Source organism: Arachis hypogaea, chromosome 13 (assembly GCF_003086295.3).
Source record: "Arachis hypogaea cultivar Tifrunner chromosome 13, arahy.Tifrunner.gnm2.J5K5, whole genome shotgun sequence".
Lineage (NCBI taxonomy): Eukaryota > Viridiplantae > Streptophyta > Magnoliopsida > Fabales > Fabaceae > Arachis > Arachis hypogaea.
In genome coordinates this window covers 140,121,390-140,136,997 of record NC_092048.1, presented here as the reverse complement: position 1 = coordinate 140,136,997, position 15,608 = coordinate 140,121,390, and the positions used below count along the sequence as shown (strand labels likewise).

The following is a 15,608-nucleotide window of genomic DNA, read 5'->3' as shown; positions in this document are numbered from 1 at the left end:
TCATGTTAAAAAATGTTAAAAAAATAATAAAATTCATATTAATAATAACAATGCTGAGAAATGATATTACTGCTTTAGGCTTCTAGCTTCCGTTTTTTGCCATCATTTTTCTTTACTTTTTTATTTAAATTATCAAGTCATAAAAAATAAAGAACAATTTAAGAAAACAAAAACAATAAGATTAATAGTAACTATACAAATTAAAATACATAAGAAAAAAATAAACTATTATATGATAGAATTAACATGAGTATATTTTATCATTAAATAAACAAAATTAACGCAAAATAAAATTACACGTAAAAAGAAAAAAAAAGAGTTAAACTATTCAAAATGATAAAAAGATTATTTTTATAATTTTATTCTGTCATGTTTATAGAAGACTATAAAATAATAATTTTTAATTAAATTAAATTAAATTATATTTATTATTATTAGAAAGGGTAAGAGAAAACAGTAGAAAAAAATTTGTATATATTTAAATTGTGTAAAATAATATAATATAAAAAAGTATTTATAAATGTTAAAAAAATTAAAATAATAAATATTTAGATATGTTATGCTTCAAATTAAGTTATAATATAATTCATAAATTTAAAATATTTATAAATTATGATATGATATTTCACTTGAATTTTATTATTAAGTGCAAAAATTTATTTTTATATATGATTACGCATTAATTAATGTTTAGAAGCTCATCGAAGCTGCTGACGCACAGATATGGAAAAGCGCCAAAATGTGACAGGTACATTCGGAAAAGGACAGAAAAAGTAAATACATTTTTTAAGTAAAAGCAATAAAAGCATGGCAAATGGTAAAACCACACAAACACACTGTCTCAATCTCAGCAACTACCATGTCCAGCTGTTGTTTCAGCTTCACTGCTTCCCGCAACCGCTGCTACCGCAACTCCTTTTCCTCCGCCGGCCTCAAATCCACAACCACCGACCTCGGCGACGGAACACTCATGCACTGCTGGGTCCCCAAATCCCACAACCAATCAAAGCCTTCCCTTCTTCTCATCCATGGCTTCGGAGCCAACGCAATGTGGCAGTGGAATCACTTCCTCCCTTCTCTCACTCCCCGATTCAACGTCTACGTCCCGGACCTCCTCTTCTTCGGCGACTCCTTCACCACCAGCCCCGAAAGATCCGAGTCCTTCCAGGCTCGCTGCCTCATGGGCCTCATGGAAGCCCACGGGGTCAGCAAGATGAGCGCCGCCGGGATAAGCTACGGCGGCTTCGTGCTGTACAGCATGGCGGCTCAGTTCCCTGAGAGGATTGAGAAGGTGGTTCTGTGTTGTGCTGGTGTTTGCTTTGAAGAGAAGGACGTTGATGGCGGGATCTCCAAGTTGAAGAGCGTTGACGAGGCTGTGTCTCTTCTGATTCCTCAGAACCCTCAGAAGATGAAGGAGCTCGTCAGGCTTACCTTCGTTAAGCCTATCAAGCTCATGCCCTCATGTTTCCTCAATGATTTCATTCGTGTGAGTCATGCTTTTCATGCTTTCTTTCATATTAATTCTAAAATTTTAGAAACTTGTCTTTTTCTCTTCATTCACTTGGTATGTTTCCTGTATATCCATAAAAAGCGGAAGCTCTGTTTTCTCTCTGTTTTTCTTTCCTCATCAATAAATGAGAAAGATTTATCTAGGTTTTTCTCTCATTACTAAATGAAGTTACAGTTAGTTGATTCTTGAAGATGTTAAGCATTGATGATTTGAAACTTGAATGAACTAGTTATGCTAGTATTCCTTCCAACTTGAATAGTTTTCTGGTCTCGGTAAGTCTCAATACATAAAGCATGAGTTTGCCCTTTGCGAATTTGCAACAGGAACTTGTTTGTTGCTGAAACTGGTTTTACTGGCAGGTGATGTGTTCCAACCGCATCCAGAGGAAAGAACTACTCGAAGCATTAATTAAGGGTAGAAAACTCTCTGATCTTCCTAAGATATCCCAGGTTTGTTTCACTTCTTCTTTAAAGCATTGGTATTTGCACACAATAAAAGTGAGGAACATATCAAAATAAAAGAAAGAATGATAAAGGAAGTGTGAATAATGAACAAGTACTTGATATATAAAATAAGTTAGCTTTGTATATATTTAATGTTATGAGTTAGTCTCACCGTGTCTTTTGGCATTTTAGCAGTAGAGATTCTCAAAATGCATAATTTTCTAATGTTACAGCCTACACTAATAATATGGGGAGAGCAGGACCAATTATTCCCTCTGGAGTTAGCACACAGACTGAAAAGGTAACTTCATGTAGTTTTATTTGGACTTTTTTTGCCCCCAAATATCTCTACAATTTTGGCCAGCAAATGGGACAAGGTTCTAACTTTCGCCACCCTAAAGCAACACCTTGGCGTTGTTAATTTATATCCAATAGATTTTGGTAAAGAGTCAGGCATGAAGGATTATATATCTCCATCAAGATCTGTACTGCATGGGAACATTATTTTGTTATGTGCAATTAACTTGGTTTACATTTTGAATTTGATTCATTCATTTATTCTGGTGTAGTCACGTAGGAGAGAATGCAGAACTAGTGGTAATCAAGAATGCAGGGCATGCAGTGAATGTAGAGAAGCCCAAGGAGATGGCCAAGAATATAAATTCATTCCTCATTAATCCTACTGCCCCGTCTAAACAAGAAAACCAAAGCAATGGTTCCAAGGTGGATTAGAAATTCTCTTCGGCATTATGGATATCACTCTCAGAATTGTTTATGTATTTGCCCTGTATATTCTTTTCAACTTGTGCTTGGTGTCTACTATGCTATGCACTTACTAGATTTTATGTCAAAGAAATACAAATCTTCTTGTAATGGGGATAGTAGTGACTAGTGAGTGCTCACAGAGATCGTGTATTTTTTCATACTGCTGCTGTATATACGCAGCCTGGCCTGCGGTGGAAGAGAATAGAATGAAATATAGAATGTATACCATTTTTTTATTTTTATTCACATGAATAAATTAAATCCTTTTAACCAGTCGTTTAGAATGTTGCTAACTATAGTTAAGGATACTTATCCAAGAGATTACAAATAAAAAAGTTTGAATTACAAATATAAATTAACTATAATTTTTTGTGTATTTAAATATATTAAAAAGAATTAAAATTTTTCACTTTCATTTCAACCAATATCCTTAATACACATTTTAGTATTTTTTCCTTTTCTTTTTTTACTAATTTTCTTATTCAATGAAAATAATAGTATTATCCGAATACCAATCACTCTAATCATACAAAGCATGCATCGGCTTAATTTTAAATGTTCTCTTATCTAGCTTCTTAAGTATACATATTTAATTTCCCAAGAAGTGAAAATAGTTCAATTCCAATCCCTCAATTATATAGAACTACAAAAAATGTAGAAATATGGATACACAGTACAATACAACCTTTATTCCTTACGTTTAAACATACTACGTTTGTAACACAATGCAACTTTTAGGCACATTAATTAAAGTAAGTTTGAAAATGACTTGCTGCTATGCATAACTACAAACGAGCTAGCAGCTAGCTAATATTCAATATCCAGCTGCATGGTGAATCGCGGCTCAAAATATGCTGGAGACAATACCAGCCAAGATGAAACTCCAAACATACCCGCTAGCTGCTCATCAAAACTAGTGAAACGGTTAGAATAAAAGTTTAAGGTTTCATAGTAGGTGAAGATGATCGTTAATATATTAACACAATCACATATTGTGTTAAGCAATCTAATTAAATATATTAAATTATGTGACAGTTTTTATCTATTTTTATATAAAGACATTTTCATATATTACTCACCAAAGTTTAAACTAGAGTTTTATTTTTGTTACAAAGATAAACTGTAAAAGCACCGTGCATACTTTAGCATCCGATTCGTCCCTTTATGCATATAAGTCTCCCTTTATAGTTTACAGGAATAATCATCATGAAACACAAAGAAGGGTAAAGAAACACCAAGAATAACATACATAAAAGGGACATTTAGCTTTATTTTCTGGGAAAAATGGAAACTCAGTGCTACCAAAAAAAGGGAAGAAGAAAGAAATGAAAAACTTACGTGGAGACATTGTTGGAGAGGAAAAAGAGTCCCAGAGATAGTCCTGGAGCTGGTTCTGGTTGAAACCATTATTAGAGCAATCCAAACTAGTGTTATATCCACCTTTACAGACACAAAGAAATGCATCTCCGGGAGTAGCATACCCGCAGATTCCACCGCTATACTCGCATGTGTTACACTTACTGGTGACATAGTTACTCTGGAGAGCACCATAAGAGAACTTCAAGTTGACACCATAAACCCAGTGAGTAGGGTCCGTAGGGGTATCCCCAAGCGACACGACGGAAGCATAACCACCGCACTTCATGGCTTGTAGGTCCAACTCACCCTTAGCATCAAGGTTAGCCGGCGAGTACACACAGCAAGTGTTGGCGGGAGGGAAGAGAGGCATGCCGAGTGAAACCACGGAGGGACACGTGTAAATGGATGCGCAAAGGTAGTCTAGGGAAGGGTCACAGATGGGAGTGGCTTTGATTGGGGGCTGGCAAGAGAGGAGGATGAAGGTGGTGGAGGTGATTTGGAAGGGTGTGGCCCAGTCAAGGCCGAAGTTGGTTGGTGAGGTGTGCATGGAGGTGCATGTGGACATGGTTGGTGGGGTTAGGGTTAGTGTGGAAGTAGCGTATGAGATGGAGGTTATTGGGTATGAGGCTGTGTGGGTTTTGAGGGTGAGTTGGTCGGAAGTGCCGTTTGAAGTGCATGAGATGTAAGGGGTGAAGAGAGGGGAGCCGCAACCGGGGCCGGTTCCGAATGGATATTTGAGCTGTGTGGAGCCGCATGTGTCCCGGCATGTTGTGGTGCCGGCGACTGTGGAAGAGATGAAGACAAGGAAGAGGAGGATTGAAGGATGTGCTGATGCCATTGCCTTTTGCTTTGCTTCCATCATCTTTTTCTTTTCCTCTCTTTTACAGTGTGCTGCTACATACACTCGATGCCTTCACTAGCTACTTGTTATCTTAAGAATCTATTTCTACCAAAAAAGTGTAGGGTGCTAACTAAGATGTAAGTCAACTTAAGTTAATTTTTTTTTTAAATTTAAAATTTTAGAAATTAGAATAATAAGAAATTGATTTTTTTTATAATAAACCTATTTTTTAATTAATTGATTCTTTTTAATTACATTTTTAGTTGGCTCTTTAATAAAACTCTTTAGTATAATTTTGTTTAGTTATACGCTAAAATCAACAAAAAAAATTATCACAATAAGATATATATTAAAATATAAAATATATATTAAAATAAAAAAATAATATATATTTAAAAAAATTAAAAAATTAATAGAATTTATTATTTTTTATTAACAGTTAATTACTAATATTTAAAATATAAATTAAAAGTATATTATTAGACTTAAAAAAATAAACTAATGACTAAAACTATTAATAAAAAATAATAAATTTTAATTATTTTTAAATTTTTTTATATATTTGTATACAAATATATGATAAATAATTATAATATACACTTAGTATTTTTATTTTTTATACTTTTATAACTTTTATTTTTTATATCACTTTTAATTTTATAATTAAAAAATACACAGAAAAAGTCATTATTATAATAAATAATATTTTTATATATTCTTCATAATAAATTAAATATGATCATTAATCGGTGAAAAAATAACAAATAATAAAATATTATTATTTATTTCATGTAAAAATTCACCGACACAACCATAGCTAGTAGAACATTTTCTTTTTTAAGAGTATAGAAATTTAAATTAAAAAAGTCCGACCTGCCGGATTCGAACCAGCGACCTAAGGATTTCAGCTTGGTATTCCAACTACAGTCCTCCGCTCTACCAACTGAGCTAAGGTCGGTTGTTGATAAGGCTATCAACCATTAAATTCTTCAATAAAGATATAATTTCATCTTTTAGAGAGAAAGTAAAGAAATCGACGGCGGGGAAGATGAGACAGAGAGTAGGCAATAGGGTGAGAGAAGCAGGGAATGAATACTTTGTTAAACAGGAAACGGGAATTAAAGGGAGAAAAAACTCTCGACCACCAAGTTCTTTTTCATCCAATTTGAGAGAGAATTAGAGAGAGAGGGGCAACGCGGGTAGTGACACTGTAACCTCATCCTCCCACCGCGCTGGCTCCATCCTCTCTCACCCCTCTCAACCTCACGCTCCTCCTCCAACACTAACAGGTTTCTCTTCCTATCCCAATCTTTTTTTTTTTTATTATTTCTTGTTTTCTACAAGTGAATCTATTCCTTCCTTAGTTGTTTGTCTCACTCTCACCTACTTTTATCTTGCACTTTCCATTTCTTGCCTCCCTGTATTTCCAGTATTCCCATTTTAGTGCCACTTAGTTAGCTCTTTCATTCTGTATACATCTTATTTGTGTTTGGGACCTTTTAAAAACCGGGATTTAATTATATTCAGAGAAGAAAACTGTATTCAAAATTCAAATTATCTAATTTTCCTTTTAATTTGTGTGCATTTATTCCCTTACTTCTTATTCTATGTAAAATAGGTATTTTTCTTGAGGGTTTGCTCATTGTGTTCTTAACTCTCTTTTATTTAATTCTGACTTCTGTTTATTTAGTCTCTTACTTTGCTAAGCACATTAAATTTCAATATGCAGTTTTTGCAGCTATCAGAAGTTCATCAACAAAATTCATATTGATTAGCATATTGTATTGCTGAAGATATATAGGATGGCAATGGCAATTACTACTTTTGGTAGTACATCGGCTGCACAATGGGGAATTCGTCCTCAGCTTTTATTAAGATCCAGTATGATAGCCAAGGTTGCGTCATCCAGCCACAAGTGAGTTCTATAGCCAATTCTGCAAAATGGAAGTTACATGCAATGGGGAAGGGCAAAATTACTTTCATATTCATACTGTTTTCCCTATTATATCATCAATCGCAATATATAACCATAACTTGGGTGTAGTTTATAATTGTTTTTGGGTTTGCTCCTTTATTTTTTGTATGTTCATCACCAGTAGGTGCATACGATTTCGGTATAGACAATTGTGGTGGAGAGTATAATTTCTGTTTGTGATTTTCCATGCAGTTTTACAAGCAGGGTATGCTTTATGGCTGCCCCTAGTTCAAGCTTTCTTTCTCAGGATTCCTTGCGCATGATATTTAATGTGGGTTCGTTTCAGCCTTTACATCACTGTAGGGGATCAAGGTTGATAGTTAGAGCAGAATCGGTAAGTTAGAGTTATTGATGCTCTTTTAAGCAAGAATAGTTCCTTTTGATCTTATCTTTTTCTGATATCGTTGTACTTTAATAAAGCATTCCTTGTATTATAAAGCTCCAATAACTATTAAATATAGTAAATGAACATCTGTTATTTGTTATGTGCAGGATTTCTATTCAGTTCTTGGTGTTTCAAAAAATGCCAGTAAATCTGAAATAAAGAGTGGTATTTTCTATTTGTCCTCTTCTTTAAGTGCCTTCATGATTCTATCTCCATTGTGATAAATTTTTGTGTCTGTTTAAATGTTGTATTTTGGTTTGCTAGGTAGTTCTTGGATCATATAATGAACTATATACAAGCGACATTTTGGTATTGCAATGGGTTTTCAACTTCCATTAGGTTTTTGATTAACTGAATGATTAGCTCTTTCTTAAAAAATTGTCTGCTTCCTTTAATCTTGTGAAGTAAAAAAAGGAAAAAGTTGCAACTAAAATACATGTGGGGCATATAAGAAAAGTTCCACAAAGGATATCAAAAGCATAAACTTATAAACTGGAAGAGAAATCTGCCAAAACCTAAAGAAAGGAACTAGAATAATGGTGTCAGTCAAATATGTAGATTGATTAGTGAGGTGTTTGTTGCATTGTTGACACCTTTGATTTCTCTTTTAATGTGTAGTAAGGCTTTAGTCTGAAATTGATTAACCAGAATCTGGTTTTGTTAACTTGGTTGTGTATATTCTTTGCTGGTTAGTGGCTTGTTGTCACACTCATATAATTGCAATATTAAATCTCTCTCCTTTTGACATTTCAGCTTATAGGAAGCTCGCCCGGAATTATCACCCAGACGTGAACAAGTGAGTTATTTTTCATTTCATGTTTCTACTTGCCTGCTTTCTAATCTATTCCTTTCCCATTTTCTTCCTTCCTTTCATGTGTTTTGCAAGTGAATGGGATTGTAATTTTGTTCCTACTGTCCTGCAGAGAACCTGGGGCAGAAGAGAAATTTAAGGAAATTAGCAATGCATACGAGGTAAAATTATAGATGATTTAACTCATCTGGCCGTCTTCCATGTCCAATCACAACCTATCCTCTGTAATTGAAATTCTATTGCAGGTCTTATCTGATGATGAGAAACGATCCATATATGACAGATATGGGGAGGCTGGTCTTAAGGGATCTGGAATGGGAATGGGGGTAAGTTAATTCTGATGCTAATGGGTAATTCTAACTTGTTATCATATTCTTGTTTCTCAAAGAAGGACTATCTTTTTGTCAGGATTTCAGCAATCCCTTTGATTTGTTTGAGTCATTGTTTGAGGGTATGAATCGTGGTGCCGGTTCTAGGGGTTCTTGGAATGGAGCAATAGATGGTGAAGATGAGTATTACAGTCTTGTTCTGAACTTTAAAGAAGCAGTTTTTGGTATAGAAAAAGAGATAGAGATAAGTCGATTAGAAAGCTGTGGAACTTGCAATGGTTCAGGTGCTAAACCAGGGACCACACCAACCAGATGTAGCACTTGTGGAGGTCAAGGGCGGGTTGTCTCATCAACAAGAACTCCATTAGGTATCTTCCAGCAATCTATGACCTGCTCATCTTGCAATGGGACTGGAGAAATTTCAACACCTTGCAATACATGTACTGGGGATGGTCGAGTAAGGAAAACAAAGCGGATAAGTCTGAAGGTCCCAGCAGGCGTGGATTCTGGTAGTCGTTTAAGGGTCCGTAATGAAGGGAATGCTGGAAGGCGAGGGGGTTCTCCCGGTGACCTCTTTGTTGTCATTGAGGTCATCCCAGATCCTGTCCTTAAACGAGACGACACCAACATTTTATACACCTGCAAGGTTTCTTACATTGATGCAATCTTGGGCACTACAACAAAGGTTCCTACTGTGGATGGAATGGTGGACTTGAAAATTCCGGCAGGGACACAACCAAACACAACACTTGTTATGGCTAAAAAGGGTGTTCCCTATCTGAATAAAAACAATATGAGGGGCGACCAATTGGTTCGCGTGCAAGTAGAAATCCCCAAAAGACTGAGCAGTGATGAGAGGAAACTTATTGAGGAACTTGCTGATTTAAGCAAAGGCAAAACTGCTACCGGTAAGAGATGATAGTTTGCCAGAAGCTTTGCATTTATTTCCCTTTCATATGGATGCATCATTCCTTGATTAATACCCTCACTGTGGAGAACTTAACTCGGAGGGGCAAGCATGGTTTATAGACACGGTTGGTTTTTCTGCATAAAGATGCGGAGATGGTGAAGAGCAGAGGAAATTAGAGATCTTTTTTTCTTCATGCTGCTTGTAATTTATTTTTGGGGTTGGGGAATATTGAATTAATTATACTTTAGGTTTAATGCTGTCTTTTTATAAATGTGTTGTTCTTAGACAAAATTGAATCGTTATTATATACATCTTTTTATCCAAAGGAAATATATTTTTTTCCACCCGTATTTTTCGTCGTCATTGCGTTTTGCTTATGAACCATCTGCAGACTGCAGTATATTTGACATAACTTAGACTATTGTTTAATCCAATGGAGAATGGTTTCGTTTCTTTGAGTTGGAAAAAGAAGGAGCATGGTCGTAATTTGCAAAGGGAGATACAACATACAAGGATGGTGTAAAGAAATCGAATAATAAAAATGTATTGGGGTGAGAGAGGCTCGAACTCTCGACCTCAGGATAACTCAGAAGCTATGAGACCTACGCGCTAGCCAACTGCGCCACCACCCCTTTAATGCCTAAAGTCGTCAAAGGGAGATATAACATACAAGGATGATGTAAAGAAATCATATAATAAAAATGTATTGGGGTGAGAGAGGCTCGAACTCTCGACCTCAGGATAACTCAGACGCTATGAGACCTACGCGCTAGCCAACTGCGCCACCACCCCTTTGATACCTAAAGTTGTCAAATATTTTATTTATAGGAAATAAAGTCTTTTTATTCGGCAATGAATTGGACCATATCAATTTCTCTTATGCTTAATATGTTTGCATCAAAGTACCAAAGAAAAAAATTGGAAAGTCAGCCTCTCTCTCTTTGATACTTTAATTGTAGTTAGAAGTTTACAACCTTCAATTATAAATTATTGGGTCAAAGCCAATGGTGAACATGAAGAACTGGCAAATAAGATTTCTGCCTACATTTCCAATTGAATATTACGAACCATACAAATATATAGGCTATGATGTTTTTACCCCATCTTACAATGAATTGCTTTCACAAAACAACATCTCACATGTATACATCTGCTGTCAATGAACAAGACCTTAACCTTGTGGTACATCTAATTTTCAACCCATTTCCTTGAAGAAAAAGGTATCTGAATTAATAGTAACAATTTTCCATATAGAACCATATCTCTTATTTAGCTGCTACCAGATTTTGAAGTAGTAGTTCCAAATCTTTCAATCTGCATCACAATTTCAAACAATTTTAGTGGCCGTGGCTGAACTAAGAAAACCTTACCCTTCGGTTGTCAGCAACGAATCATATATTCATACCTTACATTACTTAGGTCGGGATAGATTGCGATGGCATCACTGAAATCCTGCATTAGATAAAAAAATGTAGTCCATGAATAATAATTCAACTCAAATTCAGTATCAAATTGTTAGTGTTCATTTCTTTTCCTGCAAAATTAATTTTAAGGCTAACTGCCTCACCTGGCTAGCTGTGGAAGATGTATAGGTAACAATGCATGACATCCCTGCTTGTGTTGCTGCCTGTTGAGGTTAGTTTAGTTCAGTTGAGAATTCCATTAGTTAGTTAATTAACTTGATCATATGGCATCGTTTGATCAACATTAGTTAGTTAATTATTGTACCTAACATGATTAGATGCAATATGGCAAGTAAGAAACAAAATGAGGATAATTTTATTTTATGATTGTTATGTTTTTTAAAACCAAGCTTGTGTGAAATGCTATCGGTTAAATAGTAAATACAGAATATTGATAATATGATCAAAATATTTACCTGCAACCCAATAACACTGTCTTCTACCACTAAGCAATCTTTCTCTGATACACCTAGCTTCTGCAAGTCACAACATGTAAAATCATGAAGCAGTCATGCATAAGCTGTCTCAATACATTATCTTATTGTCATATTAATACCTTTGAAGCTGTAATGTATATTGATGGATCAGGCTTCTTTTCCTTCACATCATCGCCTAAAAGTTCAAATAAAATAAATACATAAATTTAAACTTGAAAAAAATGTGGCAGAAGGGGGGAAACAAAAACCATTTAGATATGAACTCCATGCCAGGAAAATTTGGCATGACAGAGTAAGTTATCTGATTTTCTTATGCATGACGATATAATTTATCTTGGACCACAAATACTTGTCAATGTTGTATGAGCAATAATAGTAAGCTATAAGAAAGCTGCATGAAGCTGTGAATATACCAGCAAGGAAACAATCAAGACCTTGAAAGCGCTCCTACAACAGAGAACATAAGCTGGTTGAATGCAATTTATAGTTTTTGAAAAAAATAAACAGTTTTCTACTTCAGAGTTTAGATTGTGAAAATATATAAGAAACTTGGCTTACAATTCCTATAAGGTTTTCCAGACACATAATCACTGAACTTTTAGTAGCTGCAGAACAAACAGCTAGCTTTATACCCTGAAACACCAAGAGGACAAAGAATGACAAACTCATAAGCAGATATCCAGAATCAATAACGTGACTGGCCACAAAATATTCAAACAATGCGAGTATTTATACACAAATACATGGTGGCTGATTTTCAGTGTGCATATAACATTTTTTATTTGATGGCTGATTTTTAGTGTGCATATAGTATTTTTTTATATATATTCAAAAGAGCAGAAATTGAATTCATCACAATCACAAAAAACAGTTATCCAGATGACCAGATCACAAAATCGAAACAAGACATTGATTGAACAACAACTTACAGCTTCTTTGACCTCATCCATCAATCTCAACACTCCAGGTCTGGGTTTTACCTGTGCCAAAACATACATATATGTATGTAACACAAACTTACGAATAAGATATTTTAAGCATAAGGCATATAGCATAGAAGTATGCATACAGTTCCAGACTTGATTATCTCTTTGTATCTCTCAGTTTTCCAATCCTACATGAAAACCATAAGGAATCTAATGAGAACACACACAATTTGAATTTGCATAGTTGGCAAAGAAAGACAAGTGAAAAACCTGAAGAGTGTCAATGAGGTTGGCTCGATCATCATCATCGGTTGGAGGAGTCTCAAACAAGGTAGATGATGGCCAACCATGCTCCTTAAAATACCTTAAAATCCCCAAAATAGGGAATCAAGCCAAGAACAGAGAAAACAATATTGCAAGTTGGAAGGGGAAAAAAGAACACGCACCATCGCATTTTGGGTTTGCCACCGCCAATTTGGTTCTGAAGTTCATCGTAGAAGTGAACGTCCCAATTGAGGGGCTGATCGGAAGAAGAAGAAGAAGAAGGGCAGCGAACGTTGAAGTGAGTGAAGGCATCGTTGTATGCCTGGCGGTGCAAGTGCTCAGATTCGAGTATGACGCCATCGCAGTCAAATATGAGAGCCTTGAGCGGAGAAGAGGAAGCAGAAGCTGAGACGGAGAAGACGCGGTGGTGTTTGGAAGGGAACAACTTGATTCTTTGAAACCCAAAGCCATGTTTGGTGTGAAGAGTAGTGGCGCTGAAGAGAGTGAGAGAAGCCATGTATGGTTCAGTCTTCACCCAGTCAAACAACACCATTCAAATTCAATCATCACTTCTCTCTTTTATCACTCTCTCTCTCTCTCTCTCTTTTGTGTGGCGGTTATGAGCGTTAATACAAATTTTGTTAGTAAATCCAGAGTCCAGACTATGTCTACACGAAAAATAATCCTTAACTTAATTTTTTTATAAAATATATATTAAAATATAAATACATATTAAAATACAAGTTATATAATATCCGTATTTATAAATAAATTAATTATGTACACTAAAATTATATGCTAAGATAAAATATATATTAAAATAAAAATAACAACTGTAAGTTACGTTATCAAATTCAAACTTTAAGAATTTTGATATCAGAATTAAAAAAAATTGTGTTTTGTTAAAAATTTTGTGTTATAATTAAAAAATTTTGATAATATTTATTTTTTATGTAAATAAAAAGAGTATGATTTTACGCGTATATTTATAAATAATTTTTGTTAAATTTAAACTAATTTAATTAAACTTAATTGATAAAAGTACTTAAATATGTAAAAAGATTCTATAATTTTAGGGGCACTTAATAACTTAAAGTACCTCCAATAGTTTTGCTAAATTAAAGTTAGTACATGCTTTACTCATTGGTCACAAAATTGAAAATATCATTATTCATAAAACATAATCCTTTATTGGAAGTATGAAGATGACATGTATTGTACATCGTCTCAATTCTTTACACATTAAAAGTTCAAAAATCAAAACATTTATGTACCACTATTAATTCCATTCTTTATGAACCACTTTGAAGATCTTTACCCACTTCTACATCATCAATAATCTTCTTCTCTAACTTCCTCTCCTTGCAATCAGAGAAGTAAATCATACAAGACACCCATTTGAGAGTATTTACCAAAAAGAACAACCCAACTTGCACAAATATCCCACTCCCTCCTTTATAGCAACCAAGGAAAATACATGGCACCCTAAAACAAACCCCTAAAGCAAAGAAAACAAGCATCAAATAGAGTCCTCTCTTTTGATTACCACTGCTTAGGAAGAACGAAACGCGTAACGCCCCTGCTCCATGGATACCATCCATTACCGATATCACAATACTCATATTCCAAATAGCACTCCATTCCAGATACACCATCAAAAGCTTTGTAAGTGCTGCAAAGCAAATCAATGCAAAAACAATGTAGCACCCAAAAGTCATGTAGAGAATATAAGAGTTACTCACTGTCCATGCCGCTGCAAGAAGAATTCCACTAGACATGGAAAGCAAATACAAAGAAGTTATAAATGTCCCTTTCATTGTTGATGCATCAAAGGATTCTAGAAACATTTGCTTGAGACTCAGTCTTTCCTCTTCTGATTTCAGCTTTGATGAGACGTACACAGTTAGAGCAGCAGAACCAAGTTCAAGAACATGTAGAGGCACCAAATACATGAATACAAGTTGAATCAAGTTAGGCAAATAATCTTTACTACTGAAACTTGTAACCGTGTAATCTTGGTCCTTTAATATTATTACATGCTCATAAATAAAACCGCCGTATAATCTAGTGTTGAATTGTAGAAGTATATGCTTAACGATTCGTGGGGTGTCAACTAGAATTTGCTGGAACAAAGTTTCAAAGTGAATCATGAGAAAGAGTAAAGGGAGAGAAGTAAGAAAGGCAAAGATAATGAAATTGGTGTTCTTGACAAGGATAGTTAGTGCCTCCTTGAGGATATCCAAGACCTCAAGCTGCTTCTTCCTCTGCTTCATCACTTGCTTGCTTTCGCTCTCCATTTCTTCTGTTCTGAGTTTCAAACACTAACAAGTAATTAAAAGGTTCCTATGAAAGACTGGATGGTGATAATGATGAATGTAACGCAGATCCGACCATAGTTACAAATACTTGTGCTGTATGTTTCCAACAAATAATATTTAACACGGTTTGTGGAAGACTTTGACTTGAGCCTTGTTCTATTTTGTTGACTTTTATGCCATGGAATTATATCTTCCATATCTATAGTGATTGAGTGGTTCTCTTTTCAACATCATTGTCGGTTACAAACTCCCAATCAGTCATCCACCTTATATGACCAAGTTGTTTTTTTTTCTTTTTTTTTTTATCAAAGGTAAGGTCATTTTATTTCACTAGAAATAAATTTATTGTCTATAAGGACACCAAATGAAGAATAATATTGAAAATATTTTACCAAAAAATAAAACAGCTTACAAGAAAAAGAATAAAGGTCTCAAGAGAGAGGACATCTTTAATCTTGAGGTTCAAGAAAGACCCGCGGAAATTCTTTCGCAACTAGGAGGGAAACCTTAAAAAAGAAGAAACTACCATTTGTACCTACAAAAGTTGAAAACGCTCACATATCTACTTATAGAAAAAAGAAATTACCATTTGTATCTATGAAATATGGGTTCTGCACAACAAAAATATCCAAACACTAAAAAATTACCTAAAATTCTTAAATTACCCTTATCTTCACCACCACATCACCTCCTTCACCCAATCACCTTTCTAACCCTAACCCTCTTCACCATGCCACCACCTCTCTTTCCCTTTCTAATCTCAAATCCCACCACCACCCCTCAAGCTCTTCACTCAATGGTGGCTCCTACTATCCCCCCGCAACCGTCGCCGGAACCCTCGCCCTCGTTCACGGATTTACCGGCGAATCTAG

At 35.0% G+C, this 15,608-nt stretch overlaps 5 protein-coding genes and 3 non-coding genes across 9 annotated transcripts; 2 read left to right on the top strand and 6 right to left on the bottom strand.

Moving 5' to 3' along the window:
* The first annotated feature begins 734 nt into the window (after positions 1-734).
* Positions 735-2,991, top strand: LOC112792201 (uncharacterized). Of its 2 annotated transcripts, none has more exons than XR_011870077.1 (4): positions 735-1,782; positions 1,870-1,959; positions 2,187-2,254; positions 2,523-2,991. XR_011870077.1 is itself a non-coding variant. In XM_025835342.3 (4 exons), the coding sequence occupies exons 1-4, from the start codon at positions 815-817 to the stop codon at positions 2,683-2,685; spliced, it is 993 nt and encodes a 330-aa protein (XP_025691127.1). In that variant the 5' UTR covers positions 735-814; the 3' UTR covers positions 2,686-2,991. The 2 variants fall into 2 exon arrangements, 1 of the variants encoding a protein (XP_025691127.1); XM_025835342.3 differs by having other exon boundaries at positions 735-1,486.
* A 338-nt stretch (positions 2,992-3,329) lies between these two features.
* Positions 3,330-5,035, bottom strand: LOC112792200 (uncharacterized). The gene is made up of 2 exons (XM_025835340.3): positions 4,057-5,035; positions 3,330-3,618 (listed from the first exon to the last, which is right to left on the bottom strand). Exons 1-2 carry the CDS (start codon positions 4,937-4,939, stop codon positions 3,563-3,565), a joined length of 939 nt encoding a protein of 312 aa, XP_025691125.1. The 5' UTR covers positions 4,940-5,035; the 3' UTR covers positions 3,330-3,562.
* A 750-nt stretch (positions 5,036-5,785) lies between these two features.
* On the bottom strand, positions 5,786-5,876 carry TRNAY-GUA (transfer RNA tyrosine (anticodon GUA)). Its single transcript is given in 2 exon segments — positions 5,786-5,821; positions 5,840-5,876. It is a non-coding gene; the product is annotated as a tRNA-Tyr (tRNA).
* Positions 5,877-5,959: 83 nt separating this feature from the next.
* LOC112792199 (chaperone protein dnaJ A6, chloroplastic) lies at positions 5,960-9,678 on the top strand. Its single transcript, XM_025835339.3, has 8 exons — positions 5,960-6,207; positions 6,648-6,833; positions 7,086-7,227; positions 7,386-7,443; positions 8,032-8,074; positions 8,202-8,250; positions 8,335-8,415; positions 8,498-9,678. The coding sequence occupies exons 2-8, from the start codon at positions 6,721-6,723 to the stop codon at positions 9,335-9,337; spliced, it is 1,326 nt and encodes a 441-aa protein (XP_025691124.1). The 5' UTR covers positions 5,960-6,207; positions 6,648-6,720; the 3' UTR covers positions 9,338-9,678.
* Positions 9,679-9,875: 197 nt separating this feature from the next.
* On the bottom strand, positions 9,876-9,960 carry TRNAM-CAU (transfer RNA methionine (anticodon CAU)). Its single transcript is given in 2 exon segments — positions 9,876-9,911; positions 9,923-9,960. It is a non-coding gene; the product is annotated as a tRNA-Met (tRNA).
* A 75-nt stretch (positions 9,961-10,035) lies between these two features.
* TRNAM-CAU (transfer RNA methionine (anticodon CAU)) lies at positions 10,036-10,120 on the bottom strand. The gene is given in 2 exon segments: positions 10,036-10,071; positions 10,083-10,120. It is a non-coding gene; the product is annotated as a tRNA-Met (tRNA).
* Positions 10,121-10,336: 216 nt separating this feature from the next.
* On the bottom strand, positions 10,337-13,111 carry LOC112792198 (haloacid dehalogenase-like hydrolase domain-containing protein At4g39970). The gene is made up of 11 exons (XM_025835338.2): positions 12,601-13,111; positions 12,425-12,518; positions 12,298-12,342; positions 12,158-12,208; positions 11,787-11,861; positions 11,642-11,675; positions 11,348-11,403; positions 11,208-11,267; positions 10,896-10,955; positions 10,734-10,780; positions 10,337-10,642 (listed from the first exon to the last, which is right to left on the bottom strand). Exons 1-11 carry the CDS (start codon positions 12,969-12,971, stop codon positions 10,594-10,596), a joined length of 942 nt encoding a protein of 313 aa, XP_025691123.1. The 5' UTR covers positions 12,972-13,111; the 3' UTR covers positions 10,337-10,593.
* A 474-nt stretch (positions 13,112-13,585) lies between these two features.
* On the bottom strand, positions 13,586-14,899 carry LOC112792197 (uncharacterized). The gene has a single exon (XM_025835336.3). The coding sequence runs from the start codon at positions 14,713-14,715 to the stop codon at positions 13,711-13,713; it is 1,005 nt and encodes a 334-aa protein (XP_025691121.1). The 5' UTR covers positions 14,716-14,899; the 3' UTR covers positions 13,586-13,710.
* Between the last annotated feature and the right edge of the window lie 709 nt (positions 14,900-15,608).

Bases quoted from the DNA above. Each gene is read 5' to 3' on its own strand.
- LOC112792200 (XM_025835340.3), bottom strand. From the start codon at position 4,939: ATGATGGAAGCAAAGCAAAAGGCAATGGCATCAGCACATCCTTCAATC. The intron at 3,619-4,056 runs GTAAGTTTTTCA...TTTGATGAGCAG, and splicing joins CTCTCCAACAATGTCTCCAC to CTAGCGGGTATGTTTGGAGT.
- LOC112792201 (XM_025835342.3), top strand. From the start codon at position 815: ATGGTAAAACCACACAAACACACTGTCTCAATCTCAGCAACTACCATG. The intron at 1,487-1,869 runs GTGAGTCATGCT...TTTTACTGGCAG, and splicing joins TCCTCAATGATTTCATTCGT to GTGATGTGTTCCAACCGCAT. The intron at 1,960-2,186 runs GTTTGTTTCACT...CTAATGTTACAG, and splicing joins ATCTTCCTAAGATATCCCAG to CCTACACTAATAATATGGGG.
- LOC112792199 (XM_025835339.3), top strand. From the start codon at position 6,721: ATGGCAATGGCAATTACTACTTTTGGTAGTACATCGGCTGCACAATGG. The intron at 7,228-7,385 runs GTAAGTTAGAGT...TGTTATGTGCAG, and splicing joins TGATAGTTAGAGCAGAATCG to GATTTCTATTCAGTTCTTGG. The intron at 8,075-8,201 runs GTGAGTTATTTT...ACTGTCCTGCAG, and splicing joins TATCACCCAGACGTGAACAA to AGAACCTGGGGCAGAAGAGA.
- LOC112792198 (XM_025835338.2), bottom strand. From the start codon at position 12,971: ATGGTGTTGTTTGACTGGGTGAAGACTGAACCATACATGGCTTCTCTC. The intron at 12,343-12,424 runs GTTTTTCACTTG...GTTTTCATGTAG, and splicing joins ACCTCATTGACACTCTTCAG to GATTGGAAAACTGAGAGATA. The intron at 10,956-11,207 runs GTAAATATTTTG...TAACCTCAACAG, and splicing joins ACAGTGTTATTGGGTTGCAG to GCAGCAACACAAGCAGGGAT.
- LOC112792197 (XM_025835336.3), bottom strand. From the start codon at position 14,715: ATGGAGAGCGAAAGCAAGCAAGTGATGAAGCAGAGGAAGAAGCAGCTT.